Here is an 18,846-nt window from a genome sequence, read left to right as displayed (position 1 = left end):
TGCCTTTAATGCCATTTTTAACGATCCACAAACGCACTCGACGCGATCCGTGTTTTCTTGGCCCTGCCAGTCGGCAGTGCACGAGTCAACCTCCTCTGTCCCTTTACCCATGCCCACAGTTGCACCAATGGAATGTGCCACAATCCCTGTGGGGAAACAACATCATATGCTTGCTTTGGATCCGCACACTAGACTGGGCCGTATGTGCGATGCGTCTGTGGTGGCGGCCGTGACATCGGACCACGCGACCCCCCACGCGGCATGCCTCAACCGTCTCAGATCCAATGGCGTAGGGAGGAAGGTGGACCACTAGGGGACATGCTCGCCCATACGCGTGCACCCTCCCCCTTGTCCGGAGCTCCCGATCCAAGGGAGACAACCCCTGCTTCAGCACCCTTGCCAGTGACCGCCGCAGTTATTTCCCTTGCACCGGCACTGCTCCTCGCCTACAGTGTGGGTGCGTGCACGGTCCCACCGAGCTATGCGATGATGACCCCATCTGCCACACCGCCGGTTGCTGCTGTTTCCCATCCACTAATGGCGTCTCAGCAAGCTGCTCAACCAAACAACCAGCAACTCATTGCTAACTTGCTGCAGCAATTATGCACTGGTGCCACACCTTGCACCTGCACCACCCCTCGCCCACAGAGCAGGTACGTGCACGGCCTGCTTTCTTCTGCCCTGTCGCCTAACTCTGCTGTTACCCAAACTAATATCGGCACTTCCATGTTGGAGTGCCTCTTGATAACTCGATCCTGCCACTTGGCAGTGCTCGGGCCGATCTTGTTTATCCCATTATCCGTCAACACACAACAGCTGAACGTCGGTCCTCTCGCAGGAGCTATTCACGAGGTTGGACTGCCGTTCAACTACAGGGGGATGCACATCCCATGGCAAGCCGACGGACTTGCCACACCCTCGTCCATGACGCCCATAACACTGAGTTACGGTGCCGTCATACCACATGCCCCGACCGTCTCGTGTCCAATGGCGACCGATTCGGGTAGGGACGCCCAGGGCACTAAGGGACATTATATTTATTTCCCTTGCGGCCGTATTCGCCCGTGTCAGTTACGGTGGCATCGAACCACGGACTCTCACACGCAGCATGACACTTCTCCTTCAACAGCGAGGAAACGTCTCACCAGGGGATATGTGCTTTAAAGACACCATCCTTTTCGCCGATTATCGGCCCCAAGGGAGGCAACTCCGCATTTGTAACCAAGGCGGTTGACACTGTAGTTACTTCTGCTGACACAGCACATCACTCCTGCCCCTGCTGTCCACCAATGATGTTTTTTCGGTTTCTCATTGAGTCCTGCTGCCCATTCATGGACTTTGCACAACAACTGCACCTTTCTTGCTGTTTCTCAGGCTATTGGCCACAGAACTTTCGGTTTCTTTTTCCCCCCACACTTGCACACAGTCCTCTGCAGGCAGCCAACCCTGTTACCATTCTTTTCTTGTTATACACAATAACAGGAAATAAATCACAATATTTGCTTTTGTATTCTTTTTGATTTATTATCAAAATCAACACCAGCAACCAAAAAACAAAAACAAAAAAAAACCAAACCTTAAAAACCTATTTAAAAAAAATATATAATAAAATAAAAAATAAAATAATAATAATAAAATTTATATATATATATATATATATATATATATCTTGCTACATTTATACACATTTCTGTTTACACTTCTAGATGTATACTTATCCCTCGGTATACACATGTGGTGCGCTTACGGGATAGGTTCATACGATTTTCACATTAACAGTAACGTGTACAATTATATTTCTATCTCTATTCATTGACATCTATTCGTTGAGATTCCCTACATAGCAATATAGGCACCCTTGCATTTGCTTCATTCTGTTCACAATGCCCAGAACTCTCTGCGTCTACATACTGGCACATTATTCATATGTGTATGTACATCTCTTATATATAGGTGCATACACAGATTCCTTTCCATTACTGATTATGGACACTTACCCATTTACTTGGGTATATCTGTGCACGATACATGTATGCTTATACAGCCACAATTTTCTTGTGACTCGATCTCTTGTCATGACATCTCTTGTCTTGTCCTGACATCATCACTTGAGTTGATGGAAGTTTATTATCCCTTTGCACATATATGTATTCATTTTCATAAATTCATCCCTACCTTCCTTTTGGAGGACGACTGCACTCACAGACAAAACTGCCTCATTCACGCCTGAATGTATGCTCCTTCACATATCAGTTGTGGCTGGTCCTTAGGGACCCACACACATTCCCTTACCACCCACAGGGCTAAGGATGCCCTCTCTTGGTGCAAGGAGGGACAAGGCAACCCAACTCATTTGCCTACAACAATCACCCACAGTGCTAGAGATGCCCTAACCTGGTACAAGGAGGGATGAGGCAGTCCAACTTAAAGGTGCCACTCTGGACACACATGCCCTTCATTCCTTCCAAGTTTGTAAGGCATCCCTTCTCCCCCCCCCCCCCCCCCCCCCCCCTCCCCCCCCCCCCTTGCCTACAACAACCCTTGGTTTGCACCACTGTCGTTGTGACAACAGCTCCACATGGGCCCTACATCCTAGCCAGCCCTCCCATGAAGGGGTGTCTATCTTTGCCTTTGTCTATCTTTTAGCAGGCCCAAAAACTGGCCACTGGGCAGGAGACAATCACCCTAAGTCCATCTCTTCCACTCCTCACTAGTAGCAGAAGGCCTGGGTAATAATTGTTTTCCTCTATACTCGGGAGAAAGACATATTGACGAGGACGGGTGTGTCTTTCAAAGCACAATGAACCATTCATTTGCCACAGGGGCGTACCTTTCTGCCCACTCATACCAGCACGGCAGATGCCGCATTCAAGCACATTAGTTCGCCCCATCACCTTGCTTGAACAGAGATCCAGCATCGACGTCTCAAACAATTGGCGTTTGAAAGCACTTTCTGCACTTGGTCTTCCATGCCCGATCCTCCCAGCCTCAACACACAACCACTGCTGTGGTTACAGATGGGCATTCCTTCTCAAGCACTGTCTTTCCAATGAGACACTTCCAGGGGTTTTTAGCCTAGGCAGGCTATCCCATCATGGAGCCCCAGCCTTCAGTCAAGGGCCTGTCAGAGGATGACTTTGTTGTCACTTTGGAAGCAAGCACCATGTCTTTCAGACACATGGTTGCACCACAAGACCCTGTCAACTCCTTCCGGCTTCCTTACATTTCAACATAACCTGCATGGTGGACATCATCCCTCAAGCACACAGCAGCTGTTTCCTGATTTACCCATGCTGATTGGTGTCCTCCTAGGACCAGTATATGATAATCAGTCGTGTACGACAATGACCATCAGAACAGCAGAGGAGGCAACTGCTGTCCCGACTGTTCGGGCTGGAATTTGATTATACAATTTATAGTAGAGAGTGTTTTGCCCAAATTGCATCCCCACTCCCTCAATCAAGAGGCCTTAAGACTCACCATTTGGACAGATCCCAAAGGCTAGTTAGTAATGCTCCCAAGGCTACAGCACTTCTTCTTCTTCTTCTGCGTTCACTCGTATGCACACGAGTGGGCTTTTACGTGTATGACCGTTTTTACTCCGCCATGTAGGCAGCCATACTCCGTTTTCGGGGGTGTGCATGCTGGATATGTTCTTGTTTCCATAACCCACCGAACGCCGACATGGATTACAGGATCTTTAACGTGCGTATTTGATCTTCTGCTTGCATATACACACGAAGGGGGTTCAGGCACTAGCAGGTCTGCACATATGTTGACCTGGGAGATCGTAAAAATCTCCACCCTTTACCCACCAGGCGCCGTCACCGTGATTCGAACCCGGGACCCTCAGATTGACAGTCCAGCGCTTTAACCACTCAGCTATTGCGCCCGTCAGCACTAAGTCCCAGTGCAGTTTGACTTCTAGTGTGAGAGACATCGTCCTTCATGAAAGACTAAGCTGCAAACGATTTCCCTTTGCAGTTAAGAAACCTCCTATAATACAGCTCTCACTTTGTTGTTGGCCGTACTGAAAATGTATGTCAGATCAGTGATTTGATGTAAATGGCCAGTACAACACATCTAGAGCCACTTTTCTCCCTGCCCCCGCCCCGCTCCATCCCAGACTTGTGCGCACTTTTAGTGAGAAAGGGGACCGGATCCATGACAGGCCTCTGGCTGTGTGTGGTGCGCACTAAGTTCTTTAGAACCTTCAGCGCAAATTTTCCCCATGGAAACCCTCTTCCATTAGGAATTCCACCACAGAATGAGACTCAGTGATCTGGAGGCACATGAAGTGCACTCCCACAGCCTGATCCAACCCAGCCATTGACTGCTGACAACTTTCTGCAGGTTGCTCCAACATGCCACACTCGGGTAGAGAAGCCACCAAGCCTTCCGTATACACCTTCGTGATGGTACCTACCTGGGCATTTACACAGCACTATCCTAGAGACACCAGGGACCTCAAATCTCTTGTTGCCAAATGTCTGCTATTCTATGCATAGGCAACATGCCAGTGCTGTTTTTTGGCAGTGACCAAAAAAAAAAAAAAAAAGCGCCTATCACCTTTCAGCCTGCATGGAGGAGCTCGACAGATCTGGCTGTCACGCCTAAGGCAAGCCCAACATGGTGGCCTACCTCTGTCTCGTGCCACAGTTTCCTTCAAACACATATATCACTTCCACTATTGGCCCACAACCGATGTAGAATCATCAGATTAAACCACATGTGTACCTCCTTGCATTGACGCTGAACCGCGCTCAAGTGAGACAACCCTATAGGGTACATGTTTCCTTCCCTTCCTTTGATTCGAAGGGCTCTCAATAAAGTGTGGATTCAACACACTGACCCGATTTTCTTTGCGCTACATTTATCAGCACAGCTGTGGTCCACAGACCTCTCCCACAATACAGCTGCGGACCTCTGTCTTCTTTGCCCTCACCAATATCCTTAGGTGACACAATACACTCTACCTTCATCGAAGGTAGGGACGTCTATCGCTTTAGGGATGATGGCTCAAGAGGCATTGGCTCTGCGGTGGTCACACAACAGGCCATCGCAGCGCACTGGCAATAGAACAGATGAGCCCTCCACCTTGTCGTGCCATTCTGCACTAGTGGGTCACGGTTAAGTATGTGCAATTAAAAGGAAATTTTCTATCTAAAATTATGTTTAAGTAACATACTTACCATAACCCACATTTAAGACCCTCCCGTTCCTCCCCACTTTCTGTTCTCCCTGCACACTGCGCTGGTTGTGGCGATTTGCCATAAAAAGAGGGTGCTAGTCAGGGGGGCAAAGGGGATGTAACCTACTTCTGGGAGGTTATTGGCTGTAGCTACTTTCGTTTTCTCTGCATAGGTGGATAGTAGTTTGCACAGGACAGGAATGTCAGACCCCTGCCGGAGTCTGCACTTGTGGGTCACGGTAAGTATGTTACTTAAACATAATTTTAGATAGAAAATTTCCTGTTAATTCCATCTATTGTTTCAGCAATAGGAATTACTTATTTGGAATTCTTTCAAGATGGTGCCAATTTCCTTCATAATCATCTGTTTCTGATGATTTAAGCGCTTGTAGACTTTCACTGTTTCGTCTGACCTTTTTTCACTTTAGAGTTTGCTGTCTAATCTTAAGACAGTTTCTTCCTCCTTTACTCAGTTGCTGGTGTTTGGATAAGCACAATTTATTGTAGTCCTTTTGTTTCTTCCTCCTTTACTCAGTTGCTGGTGTTTGGATAAGCACAATTTATTGTAGTCCTTTTGTTTATGTTTCAGGGGCGTATTCATCAGTTGGAGTATGCCATGGAGGCTGTAAAACAGGGATCAGTAGCTGTTGGCATCAAGAGCAACACCCATGTCATTCTAGTAGCCCTCAAGGTTAACACCAGATTTCAAGCAGTCTGTCTTCATAGTCTGTCTCTTGGTGTTTGTATGTGTGAGAACAGAGTAGAATATCATGAAACCTGGGAAGATGTTTTAATCACAAACCAAGTAGTTGAAACAAATACACAATTCACAAGAAGCTAATAGACCTTGTTCGTTAGAAAAAAAAATAGAGTAATTTGCCCTTGATTAAGCCGGAAAGAGAATTTGTGGGAAGTCTCTAAAAGTGAAAGTTGCGAGTTGGTCGATTGTACTTGTGTAAATGCTTCACAGTGGGTCTGGGGAAAACAGGAGGAAAGAAGTACTGTGTGTGCTGTTTGAACTTCAAAGGAAGAAAGGTGACATCGCAACGAATACTAGCCATGAACCGATTGCAAAGTGCGTGGCAAGCTCAGAATCACTTTGTGAACTGAAAAGGACCGCACCCTCAGTGGCGATGATATTCCTTCACTTTTTATGAACAAGGTCTTCAAAACAAGCACGGTATGTGACATTTTGTATCGAATATTCATTTTTCATGTTTCCAAATATATTTGTTGTTCAACAGCCAAGCCTAAGACTGTTTTGGGTCTGATTTCTCAAAGAGGGATGATTATACTGTCTTATTTCTCACACACTTATCTGCCTCATGTTTGAATCCAAAAGCGGAGAATTACAGTGCACCGGCTGGCTGGTCTTTTTCAATTTCCAGTCACCAGTGTTGTATCATTCAACTGGATATTTTTTGTGTGTTTTTTTTTGTTTTTGTTTGTTTGTTGTTGTTTTTGGTCACATGAGAATCTTAGCTGTGATATTTATTCAGCACAGATATATGCATCTCTGACACATAGTACAAAACTGACTAGTTTACCCCTGAAACAAACACTACAAAGTATTTGCACTATACAACATTTGTCAGCGCATACTTCTTTCAAGTGGAAATGCTTGCACATTTTCAGAAAGTGCTGTAACAATGATACTGAGACAGTGAGATCCTTGCTTCTTCCACAGGCAATGTGAATGCTTACACACACACACACACACACACACACACACACACACATACACACACACACACACACACACACACACACACACACACAGAGATAGATAGATAAGATAGATAGATAAGGCATAGTTATTGTTGCAAATTTAAACAACTCACTGGCTTGAGATTCTGCACATGCATAATGCAGTGAATAGATCTGACACATTTTGTGGGTTGCATGGAGTTTGACTGAAAATGTGTAACTAAAACAAACATTCAAGCTTTTTTTTTTTTTTTTTTTTTTTTGTGGTCATAGCTGTCAGGTGTGCAAGTCCAAGAAGACATCACTGCAACTTCTGCACCAGCAGTGGAAACCAATGCTGCGGACAGTAAATTGAGTGATTTTACAAAATTTAACAAATTTGGAAGTTAAAGTATGTAATGATTTGACAGCTTTGCTTCCCCATTTACGCCAGTTTGACACTGATGACACAGTGAAAGATGACTTATTAGGACCTTGAAGACTGTTTTGTCATAAAATTTAGACTGAAGGGGGGTTACAGTAGTGGGTGTCAATTTGTAGAGTGTGTGTGTGTTAGCTGAGAGTGGATTGATTCAGAAGGATCATTGGTATTGACAAATTGTGTAACACAGTCAAGATTATCATCTGTGTATGAAGATTTTTTTAAAAGCTTTCTTGGGAATTGTGGAGTTTGAATGCTCCTGATATTTTGTTCATACTGATATTGTAACTGTTTATATTTATCTGATGTAATGTTGATTTATATGCAATATATACATCACTTGTATAGAAGAGATAATTTGATTTCAACAGCCAAAGCTTATTCCCACTCCTTGCTAATGATATTGTTCATATGGTGCATTTAAATAAGACTTCAGAAACTAGCTGTGATTTTTTGTTCTTTTTTTTTTTGTTCTTCTTCTCTTTGAGGGAGAAAGGTGGGGGTTGGGGGAGGGGAGGGGGGTGTAGTGTGGTTCAAACCAGTTAAGATTTACTGCAGAATTTTGGTTTTTTTTCTTTCTGATCATGGGAAAAAAAACAACTTTGTGAATGTAGACATTGCACTTCAATACAGATGTATATCACACACACACACACACACACACACACACACACACACATGGATACTTACACACATGCACAACATCCAAAACTAAATGATGCTCACATCATAAATAACTCAAATTGTTTCGACAGTTGTTCATTGTTTAGCATTTAGGTATGAATGAATGATGCAAAAAAATAAATGAAAATATTTTATCAAAGTGATTTTCAAGTCTGTGTTTGATTCAGACCTGTTTACACTGCATTTTGTAAACAGTCCAAATTTGATTGTACAGATTTGACAACAAGCAATAAACGTATTATATATATATATATATATATATATATATATATATATAATTTTTTTTAAATGCAGGAAATAAAAAATGGGACGTGTGGCATGCAAATGTAAATGAAGGCAAATATTTACATTAAGAATTTACAGCACTATCAGTTTCTAAAAAATGGCATCAAAGAGAAAACTGGTATGTATGCATTAATCCTTTGGCCAGTTGTTAGATACAATGAACTTACAGGTTTCCATAAAAGAAATACATATTTTAACCTGGTGAAAGTACAGACATATTCATTCTGGGTAAACAGGCCAGCTGATTGTACCAGACTGGTGTGTCTGAATGTCTGGGAGTCTTGAGAAGACTTATCAATGAATGTCACTTGTAATGATGTATGAGTGAGTACTGTATGCACACATGCATGCATGCTACACCATAAGATGAAATAATTCTTTACTTGCAGTTAAACATCAATGCAACTGTGATGAAACACACATGAATCAGTCTTGATGATTATTATCTTTAATCAAATTCTTTGCACAGTTCCACCACCCTTCTCCCCACAATTTCCATGCTAAACTGCACCACTCATTTCCCCACAGATTTCCATGCTCAACTCCAACACTGTCATCCCCACAATATGTATTAAAGCTACTCCAATTTAAAAAAAAAAGAAAAAAAGTAATGTGATAGAAAAGCCAGAAAAAGATCAAATTCACTGGAACAGCAATGGCCATTTTCTCAAGTCTGTAATCTGTTTCTAGAAGGTGCACACGCATGCACACACACACACACACACACACACACACACACACACACACACACACACACACACTCACTCACTCATTCACTCATACTGTGTAGCAACAATGTGAAATGTTAGAATGTATATAGATTCTGAATGAATGGGTCACACACAGGAGCGATACTTTTTTCTTCAGTTCAGTTGTTAAAAATCTGCTGGAGGCTGATGTCGCTGTGACAGCAGAAATGTCTCTGTGACAGGAGAAACTGACTGACTTTGCATTCTTGTTTCTGGTTCCGCGACAGTTGAAAATCTTTGCATGACGAACAAGCTCAACTTTTCACGCCACTTATCAGTTGTCCATTCTTTTCTTTAAAATACTCTTTCAGTTCTTTAACTTTCATAGAGTCAAGCGCACTTTCAGTTTCAGTGGACAGAGTCGCCATGTTGCCGTATCCTGACGTGAAGGGGCTGAACTTTTCACTGACTTCCAGTTTCCTAACGAACAAGGTCTACAGAATTTTTTTTTTTTAAATTGCGTATCATGTGCCTCCAAGCAAATGAGACTTGGACACTTTATTTTTGAAATAAATAAACTTTGACAACTTAATTGGTTTTTGAAGGCCCTAAAGAAAAGAGATTGCCATGTTATATATTATTATAATTTTTTTTTTTTAAGTATTTCGAATGAATTTATGTATTACTTCATCTATTTTTTTTTTGTCACAATAGATTTCTCTGTGTTAAAATCTGGCTGCTCTGGAGAGCATGTTACTAAAGTGCAGTGCCAGCCATATTATTTTACTCTTCTACCTGCCAGTGTGTTTGCTTCATTATCAGAGCTGATTTTTGTACATAATTGTGCCAGGGTTATCCCTTTTGTTGCTGCAGGTTCTTTACATGCTGCACATACAACCTCAGTTTATCATCACATCTAAAAGACTAGTACCCACACCACCACTCACAGCCTAGGAGAGGGAGGGGTAAAATCCTGGTCTATATACGGTACTCAAAGCTGCATTTCCAGATTCTCGGGAAGAGTAGGTAGATGAGTAAGTAGGCTAGTTGCAATGGACTGCAGCTTGCAAATATTTAAGAATGAAGAAGTAAGTCGATGAGCCAGCTGGCCAGAAAAGGATCATTTTGTCATTTCTCATGTGCATGCTGTGCTTCCATGTTCACTTCTGGAAGACACTTAAAGCTTGTGACATGTTTGAAATTTTGTTTTGTTTGGTTTTCCTTCAGTGTTTTTATTTAGTTATAGTCCCATGAAACCTTTTGTTTTAATTGAAATATTAAATGAACAGGTGACGTGATTGTATATTTTAAATTGCTTATTGTTTAGTTGTTACCTTGAACACAAACCTAATAATGCCCTTGTGTTGCCAAAAGCGTGCTCCTTCAGAATTGTCTGCCTATCAGAAGAAAATCGTGCTCATCGATGATCATGTTGCTGTTGCCATTGCTGGTCTCACTGCTGATGCCAGGCTTCTGTGGTAAACCTTTTATTTACATGTACATATAGCATATACATGAATTATCATTTTCTTCTTAGACACAAATCCATACAGACAATCACTCACTCTTACCTTCCCTCACTCATCACCATTTCTTGCTTGTTTTCTTTCTCACTGTTTGCATGTGTTCACATGTGAGCATTTCAATGATAGATGATAATAATTGGCTCACATGTAAAGTGACCCCACATAATGACTCTTTTTCAGTTGTGCATGTGGGAATGGGTGAGGGGGGGTTGGGGGGGATTTAAATGTAATGACTAGCTAATAATGTTCGAACAATGCTAGTTTAAAAAAGTATTCTTTTCTTGTGCCTGTGTATTCCAGACCTAACTGTCCACCAAATCTACCATATGAATTATAACCCCTTTAAGGATAAAACTTTCTCTTATTAGTCTGTGCCTTCCCACCACAAGGTGTCTCGATATCCCCTCCATACTAGGATCACCTCTGCCATATTCTGTATTAGATTGCTACCTTCAAGAATACTCAAATCTCAACTTCATAAATTAGAAGAGACTATAAGTAAAAAGAAACAGAACTGTGTCTGAGTACCGGTTTGTTTTATATGAATAATAGTACAAAAACATGACAAGCAGTGGTGAGGATTATTTCTGTGAGCCCAGAACAAGTGCAGTGTACTTTGATTTTCACAGACAAAAGACATTGAGGTCAAATCGAACCATTTCTTTACTTCATGTTTTGTTGTCTGCTGCAATGTTAAACTGTTGAGTGTGTAACGCAGACAGTGGCTTTGTTAGGATAAAATAGAATAATCTGGCACTGTGTATGGTGTTGTTGACACTTTGAAAGATTAGATTCGTTTTCCACTCTGAATGGATGGCCCACTCACATGGAAGAGCCTAACTTAAAACCATCAGAATGAAGTGTCAGTGGGAATCACCCTTTGGGGACTTCATGACTGCAAGAACAACTATTGGCTGAAATACATGAGAAACATCAAGGTATCTACAGGATGAAAGCGCCAGATTGTGGTGGCCAGGGATTGACCAGCAGATTGAGGGGAAGGTGTAGGGGTGCATCAAAACTGCCAACACACTACCTACTGCACCCTTGCACTACTGGCCAACCTAATCCTTGCAGAGGGTTCATATTGATTTTGCTGACTTCCGGGGAGCAACCTACTTTGTTCTAACGCCCATTCCAAATGGACACAGCTCATAAGGATGAGGTCCACATTATCAGAAACTGAATTTTATCAAGCACACCCGTCCAGCCCACTATTATTAAATGGAGCTGCTGAACTTCTGGTCTTGAACCGGAAGAAGATCCTGAAGAATGCAGACCCATACTACACCAAGAAGCATCAGCTGTCTAACTTCCTGTTAGTAAATCGTTCTCTGCCTCACGCTATGACTGGTTGAGTTCTGTCCATCTGTTCCTTGGTGAAGTCAGATCCAGAGACATCCATCCAGAGGAAGCAGCAACATGGACCTGTCATCTGGAACAAACTCCATTATTCTGTCCGACGTGTTCACTCTTTGTCCTCATTCAAATCAGTTCTCAAAAGTCACCTTTTCCACAATTGTTATGATTAGTGTTTCTGCCCTGTGTGTCTGTCTGTGATTGTTGGTGGGTGGAGAGAGGAATGGGGCTGTATCGGTATGAATGCCTGGTGTGTATAATGTGAGTGTGCGTGTGTGTGCGTGTGTGTGACCTGTTTATTTTGTGATGCATATTGGCAAATGAATGTTATGAAGTGTATCAGCATCAATGTATGTGTATCAGCATCAATGTATGTATGTGTAATTGTATTTGTAAATGCTCTGGGCTCTCCGGAGATAGGGTGTCAAAATATTCATCATTATTAATTAACAGTTACATTCTTTGCAACCATGTTGCCGTGCAACAGTTCTTGGCCCCAGAAAAGTAGGCTTTGGGCACTGTTGTGCAGCGCATGAGGCCTGTGGGCTACATGGTTTAGTTGGCACACAAAACCTGCCATGTGTGTGTGAACCACGTCATCTCTGCAACAGAGGGGGAGCCATCGCATGATCTGCAGGAGACAGTGGCCCTTTCTATCAAACACCCAATTAGGATTTGACCCAACATTCTCCATGCAGAGCGCACATAACGCCATACATTCCACTGGCCTTACCTCTGCTATACTGTCTCCTGTGCCGGTGCCTGACATGCGAGCAGAACCACCCGAACCTGGAGCTGTACCAGCTTCACCAATGGAGCAGGAACAGCCCAAGATGTCAATAGAGAAGACACCGGACTTCACACCTCTGCATTATTCCCATCAGAGGAGAAAAGCTCCATTAAGACTGGACATGAACATGAACTATGACAAGAATAGAAAAGAAAGTTGTCATGCTTTAGTTTTGATTCTGTTCACTTCATTTTGATAAGGGGCTGGAGGCGTAATGTCCAGGGAATACCGTAGGAATTGTGTCATTATAAAAATGTAATCTTTGTTTTTTGTGTGCCTATGTAGTTCCAGAACTGAGTGCCTGCCAACTCTGCCAAACGCATTCAGACTCTTTAGTTTAAGGAGAAAAGGAGGAAGGTGACAGATACGTTAAGACACCAATCTGCCAATACAGTGTTTGTGAAGATCAGGGTTTTTGAATCCTGGTCTCGCCCTTTCTTCCGAGTTTGACTGGAAAATCAAACTGAGCATTTAGTCATTCAGATGAGACAATAAACCGAGGTCCCGTTGGCAGCACGCACTTGGTGCACTGAAAAAGAACCCATGGCAACAAAAGCGTTGTCCTCTTGCAAATTTCTGTAGAAGAAATAGACTCTAATTTTTACATGAATATAAACACACACATTCAAGGCCTGATATTGGGTTATGCTGCTGGTCAGACATCTGCCTAGCACAGCAGATGTCGTGTATAGGGATTTGTCCAAACACAGTGATGCTTCCTTGAGAAACTGAAACTAAAGATAAAACCCTTTTTCATTAGTCTCTTTCACGCCACAAGACAGTCTGTGATCCCCTTCATACTAGCAAGACTTCTCCCAAATCCTGTAATAGCTCCCTTCTTCCTAAACTGCTTAAATCTCAACTTCGTAAATAAGAACAGAATATACCAAGGAAACAGAACTGTGTCTGAGTAGGTTTTTTTGTGAAGTGACAAGAATTTGTCCTCTTGTGTACTTGATGGAGCAGTAGAAACACATCAGCCTCATCATAAACCTCTGAATCATGAGTGGGAGATCATCTAGGTTTTTGGTTTTGAGAAGTGCCAGAAGGGACCTTGGTGAAGTGGTTAGTGCCACAGACTGACGCCAAGAAGGTTGCGGGTTCTAATCCCAGTAGAGGTGGGGGTTTTCGGTCTGCGGCAAGCGTTACCCAGATTTCAGTGTACAATGGGCTTAACTGGGACCCTACAGTTGAGAATCGTCCACTTCACGGATGTGTCTTTGGGTGTGTTCTTTTTCCTGACCGACACAATAAGTGTCTGTATCTCTTGGGCCTGGTTATCGCTGGGATATCATGACTGGAACCATTGAGTACAGCCTTGCCATATATACTCCCAAGCCTAAATGGACCTCCATAGCAGCAGCAGCATCATTATTTTCCTCCCCCTTCATCAACAGTGTATAAAAGAAAAGTTCCAAATTATGCGGCTTTTCATGTCCTGCTCCTTATGGTGACCTCTGTATTGATACCCCTCCACTTCCATGCTTTGGGTTAGTCCTTTCAAGGTCTTAAATGTCGGCAGATTCATGGGGGACTTTGGTTGGAGGGATGTGGCGGTCTCCACTCAGTCCTGCTCCATGACTAAGCCATTATTGTCATCAGTTGGGGGTTAACCGGTTTAGTAGGTGGTGCCCTTAGTACGTTAAATCAGAACAGGCAATACTGAACACCACTAAAGTGAATCAGCAGCAGTTCAGGGTCTCCTCTGGTGTGTGGCTTCCTGGTGACCCAACATTGATGGTTTCCTGTGTATTGCCGATGCTGGGACTGCAACTTGGATGTGGCCATGTATGGGGTACTCGGAATGAGTGGCGTGGTAGTAATGCCACTGGAACGGTGCAGATGATGAGGCAACCCCCCCCCCCCAAAAAAAAAAACAACAACAAAAAACCCAAAAAAAATCCCAACAAAAACACACACAAAAGTGTCAGAAGGGGCATGTGGTCAGTTTCAAAGTTGAAGTCATGTAGTCAAGTGATGTAGTCTGCAAATTTGTCACATGCGAGGGCTTCTCTAATGGTTGTTTGCTTCAAGGCATCTTTGTTAACGGCACTCCAGTCACATCCTCTTCTGTGTCTAGCTTGAACACCTTTTCTTCGCTTTCTGTTTCTGGGGTCACTCTCCAGTCCAAGGGTCTGAAGTACATGCATCCCAAAGTAGGCCTATGTTGAAAGCTTCTTTTTTTTCTTCCTTTTTTTTTCTTAATCATTTTCAGTTCTGTTAAGACATGCCTCATCCTGATCTGTTTCTTCTGCATTTTAAATAGAAAGATGTGCTGCATGATGACCCAATCTTGGAGCACAGCCTGCAGTTTGCAGGACCACAATCTCTTCTGTGTGGCCCTCTTCCACAGTGTGAGCATAACTTGTTCTGATTGTTATGGCCCGTCTGATCAAGCCTTGCATGCTGTCGATTGGTGTGACTTAGTCTGATTTTATTGACAGACAATTCCTCTGAGCCTCTGCCAGAGAGCATAGAATTAGGTTGAGTTTTAGATGTCTCATGTGCTCAGCAAATTTCTGTTCCGTGTGACAGTCTTGTTTAGCAACAGTTTCTCATCAACTATATCATCTACATCACCAGTGACAATGCTGTCTCTGACCATTCTATCAGCCTCTTTGAACTTAAAGGTGCATGTTTTGGACATTTTTCTCAGAACAGCAACATAATTATGCGTCGATTTGGCCTTTGTGGTCGGCGAGGCGCTAACCACCATAACTGATTTGATTTCATTTGATTTAATGCGTCGATTGACATATTTTGTCTAATTTATGGAATGGGATTTACAGTTCTCATACACCTTATGTGTGCTTCCCAGACGGAAATCATGACTTAGCGGATTCCTGTTTGTCCAAACGGGATAATTTCATAGTTTTTCCACTGACAGAGAAATTTTCGTCGGTTTACTTTAGTATCCCAAGAAACGTTTGACTTAATCGGCACTGGAATGCTCGCAGTGTTTGTTGTGACCGTGCCATGTTGCTGGCGTACTCAGATGAACCCAGTGGCAGACATAAAACTGAACATCCAACTAGTCTGTGTTCACCAAATGTATTGAACACAAAAATTTGAAGTATCCAGCATTACACATCATTGAAGAGAGTCAAAAGTTTAAGATCAAGTGTAATATTTCCAAACAAAATAGGAATTACACTCAGTATGGATTATACCCATTGGGATAAGGCAGTACTCACTTCATATCACACTCGGCAAGCAGCTGCAGTTACTTGGGGTTGTGTTGACAGAACTCAAAGCGAAGGCCAAGGCACTGAACAATCCAATTACAATGCACATTTGGTGATGGCAAAAACAAAATCCAAGATGAGTCTAGAAAGAAATGCAGCATGGAGAACTGGTGCTACCCAGTGCTTGACATCCTCGTCATTTTAGAGGAAGAAGACACATGCAATCTCACCAGACTATATCACTCCAAGCAAAGTGGATAACATAGTGTCATTGTTTCAAAACTGAAAGAACTGTCCACCGACATTGCACCCATCATCACCACCATCTGCCATTAATCCACAGACGTTGGCCAATTTTCATCAGACTGAAAAGATGCTCTCGGCTCCTGCTCGATAGGCAGTCAGGTAGCGTAGCCTAACTACCAGCAAAACCGTTGCCTAACACGTAGTTAGCTGTCAGTTGAAGCGCGCCACTAACTGGGTTGCACATCTCGAAATAAACTGACAGCTAGTTACCTTCAAGATATTGCTGTTCGCAGGCATCAAGGCCATTGGTGATTGGTTATAAATAGATTCGGACATTCCCATTTACTCCCCACCTAATTCATTGGAACAGACATGCGATGACAGTTTCTGATACTGTTCTGCCCATTGGCACAACATGAACATGGCCTCAACATGTGATCTCAAGCATGTACAGAAGAGAAATGTTACATCAACAGATATTTTAGGTGTTTTTGTTTTTGTGGAAAGACATTTTACAATGTACATTCAAGACCATGCTGACAAACAAGGAAAAGCAGAAGGCGTGGTCAGAGGTGACAGCAGCTGTGAATGCTGCAGGCCCTGTTGAACGTTAAGTCACAATTGTAAAAAGAAAAATGGTCCAAATTCACATCAGACGCGGCCAGAGCACAGCTACGAGCAAGCCAACCCGCACCAAACAGGCTCTGGAAAATACACGAATGTCGTATAAACATGGTTGCATAATCTTCTATTTCAGAAAGAATCTGTTTTTGAGACTTTAGTTTATAGAGGGATCTGCATTTATTTCTTTAACTGTCTGTCCTTCTTTTCTCTCTAGCTCTTGAGCCTGACAGTTCCGCCACGCCTGTCAGTGTCAGTGTGTTGTGGCATTAGGCCGGACAGTTGTTTATGGAGAGTTCAAGGCCACCTTGAACTGGTGAGAGAGCTGAATGGGGGTGGCGGGTGGAGGGTAGCGATCATACTACTTTATTTTCATGCACAGTGTCAGGCTCACACAGTGGGGGTGGGGGTGGGTTGGAAGGGATGGGAGAAGAGGGAAACTAGTGATAGAGATGAAGTTATCACACCATCCCACCCTCATCGCAATCACACACACGCCGCAGGGGAAGAAAGAGAATCGCGAGAAATTTATAGATATTTTTATTTCACTGATCCACGTTTCTCCCTCCTCCCCCAACAATTTGAACTTGATTCAAGTAACTAAATTTCAGACTTGGATGATCCACCATTCCCATATAGGATTTCTCTCTCTCTCTCTCTCTCTCTCTCTCTCTCTCTCACACACACACACACACACACACACACACACACACACACGGGTTCAGCATGTAACAGCATCACAGAAACACCAGTAACTGCTGGCATGTCCAATCTGGCACCAGGTAGAAAGGTTGCCCACATGAGAGGGATGCCCGCAGCAAAGGGCAGTTAAATTGAGCTTCTCAATGACAAATATCTTGGTTGTTTCTATTGAAGTAAAGAAATATACGAAAAGAAAGCTTGAATGTGATGTTTCTGATGCTAGCTAGAAAGAAAGGAAGAACTTAGAAAAGCAGTGTGCCAGAACTGCCCTGGAAGCGAAAGAAATGGAAAAAGAGAAACTTGTCAGTGTCTATGTATACTCTTTGAAGTAAATACCACTTCACTGGTTGTGATGAAAAAAAAGAGAAACTGCAGGAAGAGATGAAACAAGCAGCCGAATAAGGTGACAACAGCCTGATGGTAGTGAGAATAATGGACATGCACACAAATGCATTGAACAAACAGACATAAACACACACACACACACACACACACACACACACACACACACCACAAATAGGTTGCCAAATGTCAGTAGTTAGTGAGAATGATATGCAAACATAAGTGCATAGTACACACAGACATAAACACACATTCACACACACTGATTCAACCAGTTTACTGCCAGGTACACACACACACACACACACACACACACACACACTGACCGACTGACTGAGACTTGTCAGATTAATCTAAATTTGGCTGTTCCACACACACATTCTCTCTCTCTCTCTCTCTCTCTCTCTCTCTCTCTCTCCAGAAGGCTTTCGACTCAGTTGATCGAAATAGTCTTTGGGCAGTACTTCACAAGATAAGAACATCAACCAAAATGATCCGCATTTTAAAAGCAATGTACAGTACAATTCAGTTCTGTGTCATATGGGGGCCCTGTCTTTCAGACAAGGATGTTTGTTGTCTCCCTTGCTTTTCTCGCTTTTGATTTCTGAAGTTGCTGACGAGGTGACTAAGAATGGAAAACACGGTTTTCAGTTTTTGCCAGGATTACAAGAAATATTTCTGTTATTGTTTGCAGATGATATTGTCTTGCTGTCATCGTCACTAGCTGGTTTACAAAATCAATTAGATAATCTTAACAAAGCATCTAAATCTCTTGGACTGACAGTAAATTTGAATAAAACGAAAATAATGGTTTGCAAAAAGGGTGGTCATCTGTCTAAAGCAGAAAAATGGTATTATGATGGAGACGAAATTGAAGTTGTAAACAATTATAGATATCTTGGTTTTAGGCTGTCTGCCAAGTTATCTTTCATTTTTGCGCTTGAAGAGTTCGCTGGCAGGGCAAAAGGGAGGGTGGTTGAAATTATGAGAACAATGTGGAGTCTTGGCAATATGGACAGAACCGTGTTTTTTTAAACTCTTTGATGCGCAGATAAAACCTGTGCTATTATACGCATCTGAAATGTGGGGAACAATGCG

General features: G+C 42.8%; 2 protein-coding genes across 2 annotated transcripts in view; one reads left to right on the top strand and one right to left on the bottom strand.

Annotated features, from left to right (window-relative positions):
- LOC143298365 (DDB1- and CUL4-associated factor 6-like) overlaps positions 1-16,020 on the bottom strand; it is a 210,690-nt gene extending 194,670 nt beyond the window's left edge. Inside the window, exon 1 of the mRNA XM_076611266.1 lies at positions 15,847-16,020. The gene's annotated coding sequence lies outside the window, so the exon portion shown is untranslated. The remainder of the gene's footprint in view (positions 1-15,846) is intronic.
- LOC143298366 (proteasome subunit alpha type-1-like) overlaps positions 1-18,846 on the top strand; it is a 125,830-nt gene that overhangs the window by 19,753 nt on the left and 87,231 nt on the right. Inside the window, exons 3-4 of the mRNA XM_076611267.1 lie at positions 5,781-5,882; positions 10,352-10,455. Coding sequence (XP_076467382.1) covers positions 5,781-5,882; positions 10,352-10,455 — 206 coding nt within the window. The remainder of the gene's footprint in view (positions 1-5,780; positions 5,883-10,351; positions 10,456-18,846) is intronic.

This window comes from Babylonia areolata, chromosome 23, assembly GCF_041734735.1.
Source record: "Babylonia areolata isolate BAREFJ2019XMU chromosome 23, ASM4173473v1, whole genome shotgun sequence".
Taxonomy (NCBI): domain Eukaryota; kingdom Metazoa; phylum Mollusca; class Gastropoda; order Neogastropoda; family Buccinidae; genus Babylonia; species Babylonia areolata.
Note: the sequence above shows the minus strand (reverse complement) of the source record. Positions and strands in the feature narration are given on the sequence as shown.